The sequence below is a fragment of the Entelurus aequoreus genome, linkage group LG02 (assembly GCF_033978785.1).
Source record: "Entelurus aequoreus isolate RoL-2023_Sb linkage group LG02, RoL_Eaeq_v1.1, whole genome shotgun sequence".
Lineage (NCBI taxonomy): Eukaryota > Metazoa > Chordata > Actinopteri > Syngnathiformes > Syngnathidae > Entelurus > Entelurus aequoreus.
This window is the reverse complement of record NC_084732.1, coordinates 33,066,592-33,086,499: the sequence shown is the minus strand read 5'-3', so window position 1 is coordinate 33,086,499 and position 19,908 is coordinate 33,066,592. Positions and strand designations below refer to the sequence as shown.

The following is a 19,908-nucleotide window of genomic DNA, read 5'->3' as shown; positions in this document are numbered from 1 at the left end:
CGCCTACAGCGCTCATGCGGCTCCCGACCATGACGCTACCAGCGACCAGCACCTTTCTTGGATCTAGCTACACACAAGTCTTGTTTCTCACCCGTGTTGCCAGCTATTAAGACAATAGTGGATGTGTATTGGGTCATATCCACTTCTGTCCTGTTATGTTCAAGGTAAGGCTGCAACTAAAGTTAAAGTTAAAGTACCACTGATAGTCACACACACACTAGGTGAGGTGAAATCACCCTCTGTATTTGACCCATCCCCTCGTTCCACACCCTGGTAGGTGAGGGGAGCAGTGAGCAGCAGCGGTGGCCGCGCTCTGGAATCATTTTGGTGATTTAACCCCCAATTGATGCTGAGTGCCAAGCAGGGAGGTAATGGGTCCCATTTTTATAGTTTTTGGTATGACTCGGCCGGGGTTTGAACTCACGACCTACCAATCTCAGGGCTGACACACTAACTACAAGGCCACTGAGCAGGACTATTGATTATTTTTAATAGTCGACTGGTCAGCAATTATTTTTTGACAAGTCAAACAATTCAAAAGATTACGGTGTGAAGGCCATAAACCAACAATGCAACCGGTTCCAAAAATTACTGGTTTCCCCAGAATTACCAAGAAGTTTTCCCCATTGAAATTGAATGGGAAATTTACAAACCCTCTTCATATCCCCCATTTCTTATCCGATTCAAACTGTTCCACCATCCAAAAACTCTACACACCCTGGACATTCAAGCCAACATGTTTCCCGGTTCTGAAATTTCTGATTACCAGGAATTCCCGCTTTTCTATTGCAGTACAGCATGTCACTTTTTTTCTTTTGACGAGTTCTCTGACATTTTACGTCCGATTTCAATTGTTTTCCACCATCAAAATATTTCATCTAAAATGTTCTATCAAAATTATTACTTCTGCATTTCTCGACCGTTTAAAAAAATATCAAAGCAACCCATTCAAATCATTCAAGGCAATTGTGTTGTCTCACATTCCACACATTTCCTCTTTTTTCCGACTTTTCCTAATTTCCTGGAAATTATATTTTAATAAATGGAGATTTTCAAAGTTCAACAACTCCCACATTTCTCATTCGATTTGAACTGTTCCACCATCCACACACTCCAATCATCCTGGACATTCAAGCTAACATGTTTCCCGGTTCCCAAAATTTACAGATTACTTGGAATTACCAGGAATAATCCCCCATTGAAAATTAATGGGCAATATACAAACTTCTACATATCCGGTTCCCAAGTAAAAAAAATACTCCTTGCTCTTGTTTGTCGACTGCCAGCATGCTAACTTTAGAATGCTAACTTTTTTTTTGTGCAAATTTTGCCCCACTCATATAACTAGGTACTTGACATATGCTAACTTTTTTACCCAATGTTGTCATATCTCAGTCATATATAACTTGGTACGTGATATATGCTAACATTGCTGCCCTACAACTTAGTCATATAAATTGGTACTTGACGCATGCTAATCGTTAGCATGCTAATTTTTCTAACTTATTTTGCATGCATGCGCCTCAGTCATATAACTTGGTACTTGGTCGACATGCTAACATTAGCATTTCAATTCGACTCGCGCGTATCAGCAGCTTGCATGTTTCAAAGGTTTGCGCATTCAGCATTCACATGCAATTTCTACTGAAATTGCAGTCTCTAGTTGTTTATGATCTGCTACACACATTTGAGTTTGACTTTAAGTCAGCGACTTGATTTTAACTAATTTTAACTATTTACAGTGTTATCTCAATCCAGGAGCACCTTGCGTTCCACGACCAAGCTCGTAATACTTATAGATTAAAGATGCCCCGCCCATTGTAATTCATTGATATCGATTGAATCTGTGCTTAGCCCTACAAAACACCACAATTTTAACATGCAACATGCCTTTGAAAAACTTTTAGATAAGAAATATTGTTTAAAAACAATATAATATTGGTACAAACAATTACAGTTTGGTTAGTTTGTATGGAAAACAATACAATATTCACAGATGATAGACTGTTTTCTGTATTGAAGTATATCTACAGTATTTCTATAGTGTTGTCACTTGAGAAGAATCTGACTGTACTCAGAAGACCAAGGTCCACATCCCTAATAAAAGTCAACATTTTGATTACGTATGAGAGTTTACTTTCTTGGTTGTCATAAGTGACAATGACAACATCAATATTTGAGGCTGGTGCGTCAATTCTGCACTGTGTGAAATAATATCAATGTTTTCTCCCACCCTAAGTTGACAATTTGGGAGATGATTATGGATGATGTGTGTGGCATTTTTTTTCTTACTGTGTCTTGAGAGTCACATTTCTGGCAGCGGCAAGTGAAATGGTACTGGTCCTCCAGCTGTTTCTGACGCTCTTCAGTCAACGACAAGGTCTCTATGTAGCTTATAGTTAGCTGTACACAGAAAGAACATTTTTCATTCAAGATGTCATACACTATATAGTCTTTGAAGGTTTCTCTGGTCTTGCACATACCTCCTCTCCAGGTTTGATATCCTGAATGGCTCTGAGGTGTATCTTTGCTCCTTCAAACACCATCACACAGTTTGGCCTGCAGTCATGGTTTAGGAGCGATAAACTGGGGGAGTGACATGAGGGAAGTGCCCCAGGTTGGGGGTGAGGAATACAGACAGAGATGGAAAGAGGAGTGTTTGAGAGGAAAGGTAGGAAATGATAAGCCATGAGGGGATGCAGAAAGGAGGAGAGAGAGAAAAGTCAGTAAATTACGTTATAGGGCCATGGCTTAGAGGCACAATGGACCTCAGTTTCACTGTAACCCTGGACTGGTTAGGCAGTAAAAATAAAATAAAACAGTGTTATGGATGTTTTCAAAAACATTTTTAAATAAAAATAGCAGACATCAGTCACTTTGTAGCTTGTATAAGTGTACTGTATATGCTGGCAGTCTGTAGCAATCTGGACTGTGTTTATAGTTTAGTCTATTTATTGGGAGTATAAATGTCCAGGTTAAGGGCCAGTCTTAATAAAAGTGGACTGACCTTTAATGTGCGCTATCCATTTCCACTATTGTGACAAGCTTTTTCGGTTTTATTAGCAATTTCACTCAGAATGGAGCCATAATTTTGCTAGATTTACTGTTGTGGTAAAGACTTGGAAGAGACAAGTCAGGCTGCAACTCATTAACTGAAGTATGTTATATGGTTCTGTTTTAATTGTTTCTAATGAGAAAATAACAAATATATGTTTTTAGGCATGAGTTGTGTTGGTTCTATGCACTTCTTGCTCTATAATTCTGAAAGATGATATAAAAGCTAAAGGCTCCAATGAGCCAAAAACTAAATAAACATGTTGATGAAAGGCACACAAATAGAGGTTTCCCAGTGCAATGGGACAAGATGAGTGCTATCATTCTACCCTAATAAATGTCACTCCTTATTCAGGGGCTGTCTATCAGGCTTTTGCAGATACAAACCAAGTCAACAGAAGATGTACTCTACTTCTGTCAAAACAAAAGCTTATTTCCCTAATGTATATTTACATTTCACAACTGTGTCAACACAAAATATGCTTGATTGACAGTGTTGACAGATTTTAGGCTCGTTGTTTATTCCAAATATTAAAACGGGAAATTGAATACATTTTATACATACATGTTATTTACTTAAAGTATAAATTAATTTTAATAAATATTGGAGAAACGTATATGAAGTAGAGGTGCATGATAAATATCCGATAGATAATTATTATGATATGAGGCAATATGACGTCATACTGATACATTCGATTACATGAAAAAATAGCTCAGATAAAAAAATTAGGCAATATTATCTGTACTTTGCTGTAGGTGGGTTATGGTGAGCAAATGAAGCGCTCCTCTCCGAAGTGCTGTAAAGGGCCTTTTAAAACCTTCCCGTGAATTCACTGTAAACAAACACAGTGTCGATCGTGTGGGACTTCTTCACAGTTTCAGAGGAAGACATTCCACATGCAATTTACACCAAATGTTCTGCTAACATTACGCAAGGAGAGAAAAATACATGGAGCTTCAACACATCAAACCTTTGTCAGTTACCTGAAATGCCAGCATCACTAAACTCTCTCTCTCTCTCTCTCTATGTCCACTACTTGCTGTCCATATGCCAGCCACAAAGAAAGGTGTGCACAAACATTAAATCTTAATTTTTAAAATGTGACATTTTAAAGTAGTTATTGGTAATTGGAATCGGTTTTGAGAAGCAGCATCTTATCTTTATTGGTATCGACTTAAAAAAATATCGTGCATCCATATTATAAAGCCCTGGTGGTGTTTGGTATAATGGTACACGGGGGCTCGGGATCTTTCTGTGTGGAGTTTGCATGTTCTCCCCGCGACTGCGTGGGTTCCCTCCGGGTACTCCGGCTTCCTCCCACCTCCAAAGACATGCACCTGGGGATAGGTTGATTGGCAACACTAAATTGGCCCTAGTGTGTGAATGTGAGTGTGAATGTTGTCTGTCTATCTGTGTTGGCCCTGCGAAAAAGGGACAAGCGGTAGAAAATGGATGGATGGATGGATGGTGCTGCCTTTTGTGCAGACAAAACAGGTTTGATGCAAAACCAAGACCCTCACAGACAACATTAGAGATGTCCAGTTCTCGTCCCAGTCTGGATGTGGTCGAAATGGCAAAACGTAAACCAAATCAAACCATGCAATTCATTTGGTGTGGCAACCACTAATGCGAAAAAGACAAAAGTAATTGTAATAAACATATAACATTGAACATTAATATTAGACTACAGAACAAAGACACCTTATAATGATTGACATATTTTATGAAATCCTGATGTACAAAAATGTACATTTTAAGACTTAAGTGCTTTAATGAAAAGGCTTTTAATGTTATTACACACATCGATAAAAACATTCTGCACTTATAATCTCCTCCATTACGGGTCTCATTATTATATTCATTGGGAAAAAACAAAGGCTGGGCAAAATTACAACTCTGTGTGTGTGTGTGTGTGTGAGTGTGTGTGTTCTGGCAATGCTTATTTAATGGGGACATTGCTCTGTTTACACAGTCACCTTTAGGGGACCTGTGACAGTATGGGGACAAAAAAACAGGTTCCCTAAAGGGAAACCTTTTTAAATGATTCTGAGGATCATGTCATATTTAATTTGAACTTTTTTTTTTTTTTAATGGTCCTGAGTAGTCACGTACAAATGTGTGTGAATTATGCAAAATTATTTAAATTTGGTCCCCATGAACCATATTAACTCTTTTTTCCCCAGGGTCCACAGTAAGAATGATCAGCACATTACTTCATCAATCCAGAGATTTAAAGACGTGTATGAGCTAACTGGGCAGTGGCCATTTTACCTCATTTTTTTATGCCTCCACAACCTGTAGAAAGGGTGGTCCCCACAAGTGATGATCAAAAACTTGGTCCCCATTCCAAATGATAACCAGTAAGTGTGTGTGTGTGTGTGTGTCTTTGTAAAGCCATCTGCAGGCCTAGGGCTTTGTTCAACAGTGCATAAGTTGCAGGTTGAATATCAACTAGAAATCAAGCCCTCCAAACAATGCTTTTATCTGATGAAGAGGCAGCTCATTAGCATACTAATTAGATTAATGAACTAAACTGCAACTGATGTGCTGGCAGTCAGTGATGCTAACTGTTGCTTAAAATGCAGGTTAGAGAGTTAAACACCACATGGGCTTCCTAAATGGTCTTTTTTTTTTTTTAAAGAGGTAAAGTACTTAACTGTAGCGTGCAGTATGTTAAATGTCACTGGCTGTTTATCAGAGGGTTTGCCTGATATTTAAAGGTTAAAGATTCCAGAAGTTAAATGTGGGGACTCTTTTCATACTTATCCAGTAACCTTCAAAGTGATTTACCATGGTTATGGGGGCATAAACACATTTAACAACTACAGACACAATGATCCCCACCAATTTCAGACATTTCGGCATCAAAGCCATCAAAGAACAGCCGGTGTTTGTGTGCGTTTTTATACAGCAACACAACATCAATCTGTGGCGACACCAGTGTAAATAAAATACCCATGAACGACAATTGCTTTCAACACAACAAAGTCTGATTGACTGTCGAGTCTTAAACTTCCGATCGTTTTTCTGGTTTTGGGAAACTATATTACAGTTTTAGTAGTGCTTCTGGAAGACAAAAAGAGGAAATAGTAGTATCATTTTTTGCAGCAAATTTTAATAGGTTCTTCCTTGGTACACATGGCACCACGCCACAAAGTTTCATAAAGTTTCTTGTTGTTTTTTGTAATTATGTTTTAAGGGCGGAAGGCGGGTACACCCTGGACAAGTCGCCACCTCATCACAGGGCCAACACAGATAGACAGACAACATTCACACACTAGGGCCAATTTAGTGTTGCCAATCAACCTATCCCCAGGTGCATGTGTTTGGAGGTGGGAGGAAGCCTGAGATATGCTCCAGCACCCCCCGCGATCCCAAAAGGAACAAGCAGTAGAAAATGGATGGATGGATGGAACAAAACAACAAACCCAAAACCTGCTTTGAAAACAACACTGTTTATCTTTGTGCTTTATGGCATTGCAGAGGTATGAATTGCGAATGTTATCTTTCTAAATTTAGAGCAGGCATATTGAAAAAGTAAAAGGGCAGAATTTTTCTCCAATTGTGTTTACACTATATGATTAAACATTCTATTCCTGAGACAGAAAACTGCAACCAACTTCAGTTCTGTTGCTAGTATTTGCATTTTACTGTTACACTGGCGCCTTCCGCCCGAATGCAGCTGAGATAGGCTCCAGCACCCCCCGCGACCCCAAAAGGGACGAGCGGTAGAAAAAATGGATGGATGGATGTCACACTGGCTTACTAGGATTTAAGTTAAAAGTTAAAGTTAAGGTCCCAATGATTGTCACACACACACTGGGTGTGGGGAAATTATCCTCTGCATTTGACCCATCCCCTTGTTCCACCCCCTGGGAGGTGAGGGGAGCAGTGAGCAGCAGCGGTGGCCACGCCCAGGAATCATTTAGTGATTTAAAGGCCTACTGAAATTAATTTTTTTTATTTAAACGGGGATAACAGATCCATTCTATGTGTCATACTTGATCATTTCGCGATATTGCCATATTTTTGCTGAAAGGATTTAGTAGAGAACAACGACGATAAAGTTCGCAACTTTTGGTCGCTGATAAAAAAAAGCCTTGCCCCTACCGGAAGTAGCATGACGTCACAAGCTGGAGTGCTGCTCACATTTCCCCATTGTTTACACCAGCAGCGAGAGAGATTCGGACCGAGAAAGCGACGATTACCCCATTAATTTGAGTGAGGATGAAAGATTTGTGGATGAGGAAAGTGAGAGTGAAGGACTAGAATGCAGTGCAGGACGTATCTTTTTTCGCTCTGACCGTAACTTAGGTACAAGGGTTCATTGGATTCCACACTTTCTCCTTTTTCTATTGTGGATCACGGATTTGTATTTTAAACCACCTCGGATACTATATCCTCTTGAAAATGAGAGTCGAGAACGCGAAATGGACATTCACAGTGACTTTTATCTCCACGACAATACATCGGCGAAACACTTTAGCTACGGAGCTAACGTGATAGCATCGGGCTCAAATGCAGATATAAACAAAAGAAATAAACCCCTGACTGGAAGGATAGACAGAAAATCAACAATACTATTAAACCCTGGACATGTAAATACACGGAAGATTAACAATGCTGTTGCTAACGACGCCATTGAAGCTAACTTAGCAACAGGACCTCACAGAGCTATGATAAAAACATTAGCGCTCCACCTACGCCAACAAGCCCTCATCTGCTCATCAACACCCGTGCTCACCTGCGTTCCAGCGATCGACGGAAGGATGAAGGACTTCACCCGATCATCCGATCATCCGATCATCCGTGCGGCCGGCGGCTAGCGTCGGCTAGCGCGTCTGCTATCCAAGTAAGTCCTCCTGGTTGTGTTGCTACAGCCAGCCGCTAATACACCGATCCCACCTACAACTTTCATTGTTCATTAAACAAATTGCAAAAGATTCACCAACACAGATGTCCAGAATACTGTGGAATTTTGAGATGAAAACAGAGCTTTTTTGTATTGGATTCAAAGGTGTACCAATACTTCCGTTTATCTAGTGACGTCACTCGCATACGTCATCATACAAAGACGTTTTCAACCGGAAGTTTAGCGGGAAATTTAAAATTGCACTTTATAAGTTAACCCGGCCGTATTGGCATGTGTTGCAATGTTAAGATTTCATCATTGATATATAAACTATCAGACTGCGTGGTCGGTAGTAGTGGGTTTCAGTAGGCCATTAATCCCCAATTCCAACCCTTGATGCTGAGTGCCAAGCAGGGAGGCAATGGGTCCCATTTTTGTAGTCTTTGGTATGACTCGGCCGGGGTTTGAACTCACGACCTCCCAGTCTCAGGGCGGACACTCTAACCACTAGGCCACTGAGCTGGTCCTGATTTACTATGATCCAAATACCAGAGGTGTGGACTCGAGTCACATGACTTGTACTCGAGTCAGACTCGAGTCATGAATTTGATGACTTTAGACTCGACTTGACAAAATGTAAAGAGACTTGCAACTCGACTTAGACTTTAACATCAATGACTTGTGACTTCACTTGGACTTGAGCCTTTTGACTTGACATGACTTGCTACTTTCCCCAAAACCTAAAGCTTAAAAAGTTATTTGGGAGCGCTCCGTAGCTTTCACTTTGTACGTGTCTGTCTATAAGCGTGTGTGCTGCGTGTCAGCGTGTGTGCTCTCAGTACAACAGCCAATCAAATTAGATCTACATTGTTTTCATCACACAGCATTCAGCCAATCAAATTGCAGGACAACCAATGAACAAGAGTTGTCAAACAACGCGCCAGTGAGAAAGATTTATACCAAAGTTGGTTTCGTTCGGGTATAAAAACTACGACTTGGTCAACAAAAAACGAATTGCCGTATGCAAATCACGCAGTTCGAATATTACAGACGGAGACGCAACAACTTCCAACTTCGTTCGACATTTGAAGTTGCACAAAGAAGGGTAAGTTTTGAATGTAAGATAACGTTTATTGGCTAAGTAACATGACTTTTATTTGCTGTGTAGTTAAATCAGTGAGGCTGTAAACTCACTGCTAACGTCATAACCATAGACATCTTATAAGTAGACGCAGCATCGAGCGCTACTGCTTACTGGCACAGACGAGACGCGGGGCCGCCATCTTGGAGTGGTGATCCGCTCCACTTAGTGCAATTCATTTGGCAGGAGCAATGAACTGTCAGCGCATTTAATTCATTTTACCTCACTGAATACCACTCATTTTCACGCGCTTTTTTGTCATACGTGTAGCTATGATAACGGACACATGTTTTATTATTCATAGTTTGCTTAACAGTAATAGAATATTCTTATATGCTATAAGTGACCAGACGTCCGAGATCAAAACTGGGAATATAAACCCAGAGAAGGGGGAAAAAAACGGTCAGCTATTTTTAAGTTGAAGAAACAATATGATTACGTTATATATACATGCGTATATCCTACATAAACAATGTATGAATACATTAGATATCTATATATCTTATAGACCGTATCTCTGTTGCTGCAGCAGCAGAGAGTTTATTCTGTCGTGACACTTTGTATTGATATTTTGTATTACATTCTTCTCTTAAATGATCATGTTTACAGTGATTGTTATATATGTATTTTTTATGTATGTCGCTTTGGATAAAAGCGTCTGCCAAATACTTAAACATATATAAACACCTGAAAGTCTTTATATCAGCTAAAACCACCAATCTGTTTCACTGGATTCAGAATAAAACCAAATGCTGTTTTACCCAACAATGTTAGTATTTGAATATTGTTACTTGAAGACTTATTCCTGGTTACAATTATACTGTTAAGAAAGTATTGTCTTATATTTTGCCTAAAATGAGAATGCATTATAATCAATGGCGGCTGGTGAATTTTGTTTTAAGTGGGGCTGAAAGTTTGTAAACCAAACCCCTGTAGGAGGGTCATCCTCCCCCAGAAGATTTATTTGTGATTTTCACATACAAATATTGAAGATCTTTGCTCCTTCTCAACTCTGTGGTAATGTTATTTTCATAAAATACAACCAATAGTACATTAATGTTAAATCTTACTTGTGAAAAGTAATCCCCCGATTCCTATTTTCAATAGTCTGCTCATTTGAGCAGGAAAACGCTGAACACCAGCCCTGCATCTTTGTTTTCTACCTGTCAACTCTCAGTTTAGGCTGCTCGCCGGCTCCTCATCACCACTTCAAGATGCAATTTGCTCGCGTCACAGCAACCAATACTGCGTCTACTTATAAGATGTCTATGGTTTTAACATCATTTCAAACACAGCAATATGTTGCGTCCACTGCAGTTTGCTACCTTATTCATACTTTTTGTCAAGAGATTTTTTTAAGCAGGGTTGCATGAGTTACCTACACATAACGTTACGTTAGTCAATGTATCACACACAGTAACATAACGTTAGACGGCGGTCAGCAGCACCGCGTATTTTAGCCACCTACAAAAAGACAAAAATAGTCAAATAAAGGTCAGTTAAAATGTATACTATATTAAGAATATGTGTACATATTGCATAGGGCCCTGACATCTAAAAAGTACAACTCTGTTCATTGTTATGTTCATGTATTTGTTATGTTTTTCATGTGTACGCACACATAAACACACATACAGTATGAGATGAGATCAATGAGATAAGGTAAGAACAGAATAGAAACTGCTGTGGAACTAGTTACAATGCAATATGCCATGGAAATACAACGTTAACACTTTTGTACAAATAAGTACAGTTGCCCTTGTTTTTTCAAATGTGTTTATTCTGTAAAGGAATGAGTTAAATGTTTAAAATTGTTTAAACTATTAAAATTACTGGTTAATAGTGCTATTATGAATTGCAATGTCAGTACTATTTTTTTCCCTGCTATTTCAAATGCACTTGTTTTAATAAAAAAGTACAGCGGTTTAAAAGCATACACAATCTGTGTAAAAATATTAGTCTGTGGTTAAAAGGACTTGAAAGGACTCGAAACTCAAAATGCAGGACTTGTGACTTGACTTGAGACTTTCCAGTCTTGACTTTGGACTTGACTCGGGACTTGCCTGTCTTGACTCGGGACTTGACTCGAGACTTGAGGGCAAAGACTTGAGACTTACTTTTGACTTGCAAAGCAATGACTTGGTCCCACCTCTGCCAAATACCATGCGCTAAACAGCGTGTGCAATCTATAAAATAGTGTGTACTATTATTGGGCGTGTTGCGTGCCTACCTGTGGCATTTTTATATGTCTTCAAACATGCAGGAAACATGTACCACTTTTTATGGGCATTTTAGACAGAGCCCAGCAGTATACATTTTTTTTAACTGCCAAAGATGCATTCATTGGAAAGAGGCTGCACTTATTACTCCATTCAACACGCAAAAAATGCACACCTAAAGTTATTTTCATTAAGAAATATTTGAATAATATATATTGCATCTAAAAAAAAACAACATAAAAAAATATTAAAAGACCTCAAAATGCATCAATTGAATTTGTTTTAAACAGCCCCTTAAGTCCTCTCGCTGCTATAAAATTGTAAAACGATGGTGTTGAATAGACGATATGTCTAATATTTTTTATTTCTGACTGTCCAAAATGTTGACAAACACACATAGGACGGAGGATTCTCATCTGTCCATCGTTTGTCTGTGCAGAGCAAGCACTGATCTTGCAGCGGCGTGTGGAACTGTCAGTTTGCACGTCCTTCCCACACGTGCTAAATAAAATGCAAAATAGTGCTCGCAAAACGGCAATGAGTGTTGATAAATCACATTGCGCGTGCTAAATAAATATATTTGCATCTTCTCCTCCCAGTGTTGCGAGTTTTTAATGATCAGCATATATTTTGCATATTAATGAAAACAGAGACGCAAAATGGATTACAATGTAAATCCACTTTGCACACGTCTAGTAGATCAGCTTTGCGTGTGCTATCAGGTTTGCACGTATTTTAGTACACGCAAACCTTTAGGAAATCAGGCCCTTAATGTGTTAATATCAAACGTTCTCTTTGCATCGTCTGTCCTTACACTACGAGGACATCATTAGTATTTAACTCACTTATATTAGTAAAAAAAAAAAACTTTGAGCACACAAAAAGTCAATGAAAACATTATTCTGTCCTTTAAAAATGTGGTTCAGTGGGACACAAAATCTTATTTTGAAACTAACACACAAAACTGATTGAGCCAGAGCATTTGGTCAAGAGTTTTTGGCGTACCACAGGGAGAGGAAAATGAATGGAGCCTCACCCGTGTAATCCCCCTCTCCTTGGCAAAACCAGGGTTGCTAGGCAACCCAAAATATGAATAGGCAGGGGACCATCCTGTGAACAGGCCCATCTTTAATGGGCAGCGCACACACACACACACACACACACACACACACACACACACACACACACACACACACACACACACACACACACACACACACACACACGGTTTGGCTGAGCTGTGAGAAAGCTGCTGTGACCATCTGACATCTCAACACTGGTCAGATAAGCTGCCTGGGATACCTGGAGAGTGAGTGTGTGTGTGTGTGTGTGTGTGTGTGTGTGTGTGTGTGTGTGTGTGTGCGTGTGTGTATGTATGTGCGTGCTTGTGTGTGCATGCGTGTGAAGTAACACAAATTACACACAATAGCAGGCCAAATTCTATACTATACATCATGGTCTTGATACAGTAAATATTGTATGTACCGCCTTCCTATGCATGTTGGAGACAATCATAACATATTAGACTCCCTGCATGTGTCCCAAACACTTCACAGCATCTGTCTGTATGAGTTTTTAACTTTCCTTGTCAAAACAAAAGGAGAAGAAATAAAAAATCCCATCATTATTGGTGTGTACTACAAAGAACTGTCAAACAGCGAGAGAGGAGTGAAAGGATTGTGTGCAAGCGAGCGGGTTAAAGATGCGCTGGGTCGTTTGGGTTGTAGTGATTTGGCAGATTGTGAGTTGTATTGAATTTAATTCTAATTATCATTATCACAAAAATTAGGAGTGACATTGGAAGTGATGGTATTTGCGACTGTATGTGTGTGTGTGTGTGTGTGTTACCTCGGATACAGCCCAACTCCAATCTCTTGCAGCTCTCCGTCACTAATGGTAAAACAATTACACGTCACCTGAAGGACAAAAAGAGGTTGAAAAGTAAAGAGATGGGAGAGGAAAAATATGAGCTAACTAGCTTTAGGGAACCAACATTAATTTTCATCATTTTCAAATTGACGTTGGCACGCTTAAGAAAGAGGATGCTAGATAACTAATGTCTTTCTCCAGTATACTTCGGAAAAGTGGTATGCAAATAAAAGTGTGACTTAATGTTAACTTGTTTATTTGAATATAATAACGTGTTTTGTAAGGAAATATAAAGATTATAAGATTGTATTGTAGCAGTGATATATTTTACTCATGTATTGGTTATTTCATTTGCCTGCACAAACCATAAACCTACTAAAACAATAGCTTAAAAACAGCTTTTTCAGAAGCCGAATAAAGGGCTGATCATTAAGAAATTATTATACTAAAATTGTTGGGATTTGTTTTTTCTAAAAGGCAAGGAAAATTTGATAGTTTGACAAGTATATTTACACATTTTATTTTTATTGTTCTTATATAGTGGGGAGTTTATCTATTCAACTGAAGAGAGTACCTGGAATCTATTACACTTTTAATTTTTTTCCCACTTTCAGCTTTTCACATTGTCGCCTCAGCAAGACGATCACATGAACGGTTTTGATTTAGTTTTTAAGTCCAATGTTCTTCCCGTCTGTGAATCGAACCCTTGCCCTTAACCAACCAGGAAAATCTAACAACATTTTATAATATTTTGAAATATTTAGTATAAGAATATCTGGTGTATATTGAAATATCTCCTCTCTGAGCTGCCACCTTATCGTGGTAGAGGAGTTTGCGTGTCCCAATGATCCTAGGAGCTATGTTGTCCGGGGGATTTATGCCCCCTGGTAGGGTCTCCCAAGACAAACTGGTCCTAGGTGAGGGATCAGACAAAGAGCAGCTGGAAGACCTCTATGAAGAATACAGACGAAGGACCCAGATTTCCCTCTCCCGGACGCGGGTCACCGGGGCCCCCCTCTGGAGCCAGGCCCGGAGGTGGGGCACGATGGCGAGCGCCATCGTGCCCCGAAGAGGCAACGTGGGTCCCCCCTCCAATGGGCTCACCACCCATAGCAGGGGCCATAGAGGTCGGGTGCAATGAAAACTGGGCGGCAGCCGAAGGGAAGGGCACTTGGCGGTCCGATCCTCGGCTACATAAGCTAGCTCTTGGGACGTGGAACGTCACCTCGCTGGGGGGTAAGGAGCCTGAGCTAGTGCGCGAGGTGGAGAAGTTCCGGCTAGATATAGTCGGACTCACTTCGACGCACAGCAAAGGCTCTGGAACCAGTTCTCTCGAGAGGGGCTGGACTCTCTTCCACTCTGGCGTTGCCAGCAGTGAGAGGCGACGGGCAGGGGTGGCAATTCTTGTTGCCCCCCGGCTCAAAGCCTGCACGTTGAAGTTCAACCCAGTGGACGAGAGGGTAGCTTCCCTCCGCCTTCGGGTGGGGGGAAGGGTCCTGACTGTTGTTTGCGCTTACGCGCCAAGCGGCAGCTCAGAGTACCCACCCTTTTTGGATTCACTCGAGGGAGTACTGGAGAGTGCTCCCCTGGGTGATTCCCTCGTTCTACTGGGGGACTTCAACGCTCATATTGGTAACGACAGTGAAACCTGGAGAGGCGGGATTGGGAAGAATGGCCGCCCGGATCTGAACCCGAGTGGTGTTTTGTTATTGGAATTTTGTGCTAGTCACAGATTGTCCACAACAAACACCATGTTCAAACATAAGGGTGTCCATATGTGCACTTGGCACCAGGACACCCTAGGCCGCAGTTCCATGATCGACTTTGTAGTTGTGTCATCGGATTTGCGGTGTCATGTTTTGGACACTCGGGTGAAGAGAGGGGCGGAGCTTTCTACCGATCACCACCTGGTGGTGAGTTGGCTGCGATGGTGGGGGAGGATGCCGGACAGACCTGGCAGGCCCAAACGCATTGTGAGGGTTTGCTGGGAATGCCTAGCAGAGTCTCCTGTCAGAGAGAGTTTCAATTCCCGCCTCCGGAGGAACTTTGAACATGTCACAAGGGAGGCGCTGGACATTGAGTCTGAGTAGACGATGTTCCGTACCTCTATTGTCGAGGCGGCCGATTGGAGCTGTGGCCGCAAAGTAGTTGGTGCCTGTCGTGGCGGTAATCCTAGAACCCAATGGTGGACACCAGCGGTGAAGAAAGAGTCCTATCGGGCTCTTTTGGCTCATAGGACTCCTGAGGCAGCGGACAGGTACCGATGGGCCAAGCTTCAGCGATCGCGGAGGCAAGTACAAGCGGTCGAAATGAGCTTCTTCCGCCGGGTGGTGGGGCTCACCCTTAGAGATAGGGTGAGAAGCTATGTCATCCGGGAGGAGCTCAAAGTAAAGCCGCTGCTCCTCCACATCGAGAGGAGCCAGATGAGGTGGTTCGGGCATCTGGTCAGGATGTCACCCGAACGCCTCCCTAAGGAGGTGTTTCGGGCACGTCCGACCGGTAGGAGTCCACGGGGAAGACCCAGGACACGTTGGGAAGACTATCTCTCCCGGCTGGCCTGGGAACGCCTCGAGATCCCCCGAGAGGAGCTGGACGGAGTGGCTGGGGAGAGGGAAGTCTGAGCTTCCCTGCTTAGGCTGCTGCCCCCGCGACCCGACCTCGGATAAGCGGAAGAAGATGGATGGATATTGAAATATTAAGTCAAAAACTAGTGTTGGAATATTAAGAAGTTTTTGATCATTGTCTCTTTGAACTACACCATAAACTTTAAATTTACATTTACAATACTATTTTGGATATCTTCATTATGTTAAATTTACTTTATTCCACTGTCTTGATCAAGTAAAATTGTAAAATCAAATTTCACAATACTGTAACTTCAATAATGTTTATGTTTCAATGATAACCTAAACAATTCAGTTCCAGACCACAATAACAAAAATTTGAACGATTATGACTTGTTCAGTTCAGTTTCAGTTTATTTCGATCATGCATACAATACAATGTAATTCATCACATAATTCCAGTTGTTTCATTACAGCACGTCCGAAAAGGAGTAGGAAGAAACTGATCTTATTTAATCCTACCCCTTTTCATACCATATCAATTTTATCCTATTTCCTTGTTCTCTGTAACATAAAAGTGAACAAATAAATAATAAACAAATAATATACCATAGCAAGTAAACAAATATTAAATACATAAATGATCTGTGTCTCAATAATAACACATTTTTTTTCAAGATATTCATCATAATTCTTGTTCTGTGTACTTTGTGAACACTTGTAGTTTGAACAGTCTCTTAAACTGAATCATATGGGTGCTTTGGTTGATTTCTTAATCCATTCCATAATTTAATTCCACATACTGATATGCTAAAGGTTTTAAGTGTTTTATGAGCATACAAATGTTTTAAATTCCTCTAAGGTTATATTTCTCTTCTTTTGTTGAGAAGATTTGTTGTACATTCTTGGGTAGCTGGTTATAGTTTGCTTTGTACATAATTTTAGCTGTTTGCAAATGCACCAAATCGTTGAATTTCAATATTTGTGATTCAATAAATAAAGGGTTTGTATGTTCTCTATATCCAGCATTATGTATTATTCTAATTGATCTTTTTTGTAACACCGTTAGTGAATGAAGCGCCCATTTGTAGTTGTTTCCCCATATTTCTGCACAATAACTCAGATATGGTAACACTAGTTTCACTGTTAATCAAAATTGAGCATTAGGGTCATCTTTGTAGGCCTGGAAATCGATTGCTTATTCTATTTCCTATAAACCTATTTTCAAATGCTAAGGTACTGCAACCTGATAACTTTTATTTTCTTACACTGAGGCTACGAACCACCTGCCGCTACTGACCGCTTTATTGAAATGCCGGTGTTAATAAAGGACGCATGGCAGCTGTGTGAATGTTTGTTTTTATGTAGTAGACATTGGTGAAGCGGTGGAGGGAATATGAGGCATCTGGCGGGCTTATTTCGATCCATCTTGAGTCAATGAATTCTAATTTAACACAATGAAATAAGAGGATCCCGCAGCAAACAATAAAGCATGCGTTCATAGCAGTAGGTTTTTATTGCACATCACTGCCGTAATAGAATTTGAGCTTCTCTTCACAAAAGACACCATTATCCATTCCCTACCTCATCAAACATTTTGTCTGGAGGGGGTTTTCTTCTTCTAAATGGTGCTTTAAATCTCAGTGCACACGTCAGCTTTTTGTTTTTTTCGTTTATTCTTGTGTCTGCCAAACATTTTCACATTATAGGTATTTTTTTCTTTCTCTCTTTCAAACCTGTAGAGAAAGTGAGATAGAAGGACTGGCTTGCTGAAGGGTGTGGTGAGAAGGCTGTGATGTGGAAAATGGAGAAACACACCCTGCCTTCAGAAATGTCAGGCACAGAGGGGAAAGAACAAATTAAATTTCCTTGAGATAAATTTTTGACCTCAGTCAGCAGGTTCTGAAAACAGTCATAGTCATCGGCTTTGAAAGCAGTAGTGGTATATATTTGATATTTTACTGAGACGTAAAATTGTTCTACAGTGGAACCGCTACACCCCGGAAGTCATGCACATTCAAATTCAACCACAATTTTTTTGTGATGAATACAGCCACAGAATTGCACAAAACGTGACCATTGGCATGTGACTTGCATTATGTCCTTGTAGTTTGCCATATTACACTTATAATTGATTACCTTATTTCTACATTTAAAATAATACCTATAGGGTTGATTACATGTTTATGATGGCAAAAGGAGTATTTCTATTTCCATTGCAGTGGTACCTCAAATTACATGAACCGTATTTTTCGGACTATAAGTCGCTCCGGAGTATAAGTCGCACCGGCCGAAAATGCATAATAAAGAAGGAAAAAAACATATATAAGTCGCACTGCAGTGTAAGTCGCATTTTTTGGGGAAATGTATTTGATAAAACCCAAACCAAGAATAGACATTTGAAAGGCAATTTAAAATAAATAAAGAATGGTGAACAACAGGCTGAATAAGTGTACGTTATATGACGCATAAATAACCAACTGAGAACGTGCCTGGTATGTTAACGTAACATATTATGGTAAAAGTCATTCAAATAACTATAACATATAGTACATGCTATACGTTTACCAAACAATCTGTCACTCCTAATCGCTAAATCCCATGAAATCTTATACGTCTAGTCTCTTACGTGAATGAGCTAAATAATATTATTTGATATTTTACGGTAATGTGTTAATTTCACACATAAATCGCTCCCATAAGTAGCACCCCCGGCCAAACTATGAAAAAAACTGCAAACTTCTAGTCCGAAAAATACGGTAACCTAACTTGTGAGTAATTTGAGATACGAGCTGTCTCTTGTCTTTTTGTTGTGATTTTAAGGGGAACTGCACTTTTTGGGGGGAATTTTGCCCATCATTCACAATCACTTTAAAATGCATTCAAAAACCACCAACAATACTTTATACATTTATGTTCTGTAACCTGTATAATAACCAAGCTGTAGCGAGATTGTTATTGTAAGAGCGAACACGGAGAAACTCTTTTTCCAGCGGAGTAATTCATTCACATGCTTAAATATTAGCCGTAAAAGCTAGCTACAGCAAGAGATAAGCTAGCTTCTACGTCAGCACCTGAATCCCATTTGAGTTTGTAACGCACAACACAATCTGCATAAGTCCTGAAAATTTGCGCGTGTCTGCCATTGTAGTCCGTTCTTCTATTTCTCTATCTTCCTGTTATGAGGCATTCATCCTCTCCTGTTGCCATTTCTAATATAGAGTAGCGGAAAGTTCTAACTTATATCTCACTATGGAAGCACTAAAAACCAGTGGTGTAGTGGGTTTACATAATTCACCCACAGAACTTTAGTTATTAGACAGTTCCGGTCAGACGTTTTTTCACGGGACACATTTCCGGCGTTGTTGTTGCATTAGTGAGTCACGGATGAGGAGCTACTGCTAAGTAAAGTCTGAATGTCAATAGAACAGTTAGCTCTATCTTTCGACCCTTCTTCGACTCCCGTCCTTTCACGGTACACTGGTGCAACAAAGATGACGGAGAGAAGACGCTGTCGAAGGTGAGCCACGTAAATAAGACCGCCCACAAAACGGGGCATACTGAAGTGACAGTCAGAAAGTGACTTGAAGATGATCTGCAAAACATAATCTATGCAACATTTTGACTAAAGAACCACCATTACATGTTATGTAGACCACAAGGAAGGGTTTTCAATTTAGAAAAAAATCCTAATATGACCCCTTTAATGCGCCCTTTAATCCAGTGCGCCTTTTGTATGAAAATAGACCTGAATAGACACGCTCATCGGCCGAGCACCTAATAATCCGGTGCGCCCTACGGTCCGGAAAATAAGTTATTCAGCTTCAAAAATATAAGGTTGTGGATCCTCATTTGTCCAAAAATAGTCATCTTCGTTGTCTGTTACCAAGTCTGCCATGATTACAACACACTCGCGTTTGTTTCCGGAAGTAGGAGTACACATTTGTTGCCGGAAGTTGGTAGTGCGCTGCTATGGAAACGGAAATAAATGTGCTGAGGATATAAGTTCCGGTAATGCATAAAATACGATAAACATTGTACATATTAAACATTGTTCTGAATGTGTATTTTACTACTTTATATATATATATATATATATATATATATATATATATATATATATATATATATATATATATATATATATATATATATATATATATATATATATATATAGACTTGCATTGTGTACATAAAACGTTGGA

At 40.0% G+C, this 19,908-nt stretch overlaps 1 protein-coding gene across 3 annotated transcripts in view; it reads right to left on the bottom strand.

The window, feature by feature from the left end:
* Window positions 1-19,908, bottom strand: part of smyd3 (SET and MYND domain containing 3) — a 160,291-nt gene that overhangs the window by 18,443 nt on the left and 121,940 nt on the right. For all 3 annotated transcript variants that reach the window (XM_062025467.1, XM_062025475.1, XM_062025457.1), the window contains 3 exons: window positions 13,119-13,186; window positions 2,484-2,586; window positions 2,293-2,403 (listed from right to left, as the gene is read on the bottom strand). In XM_062025467.1, coding sequence (XP_061881451.1) covers window positions 2,293-2,403; window positions 2,484-2,586; window positions 13,119-13,186 — 282 coding nt within the window. The remainder of the gene's footprint in view (window positions 1-2,292; window positions 2,404-2,483; window positions 2,587-13,118; window positions 13,187-19,908) is intronic.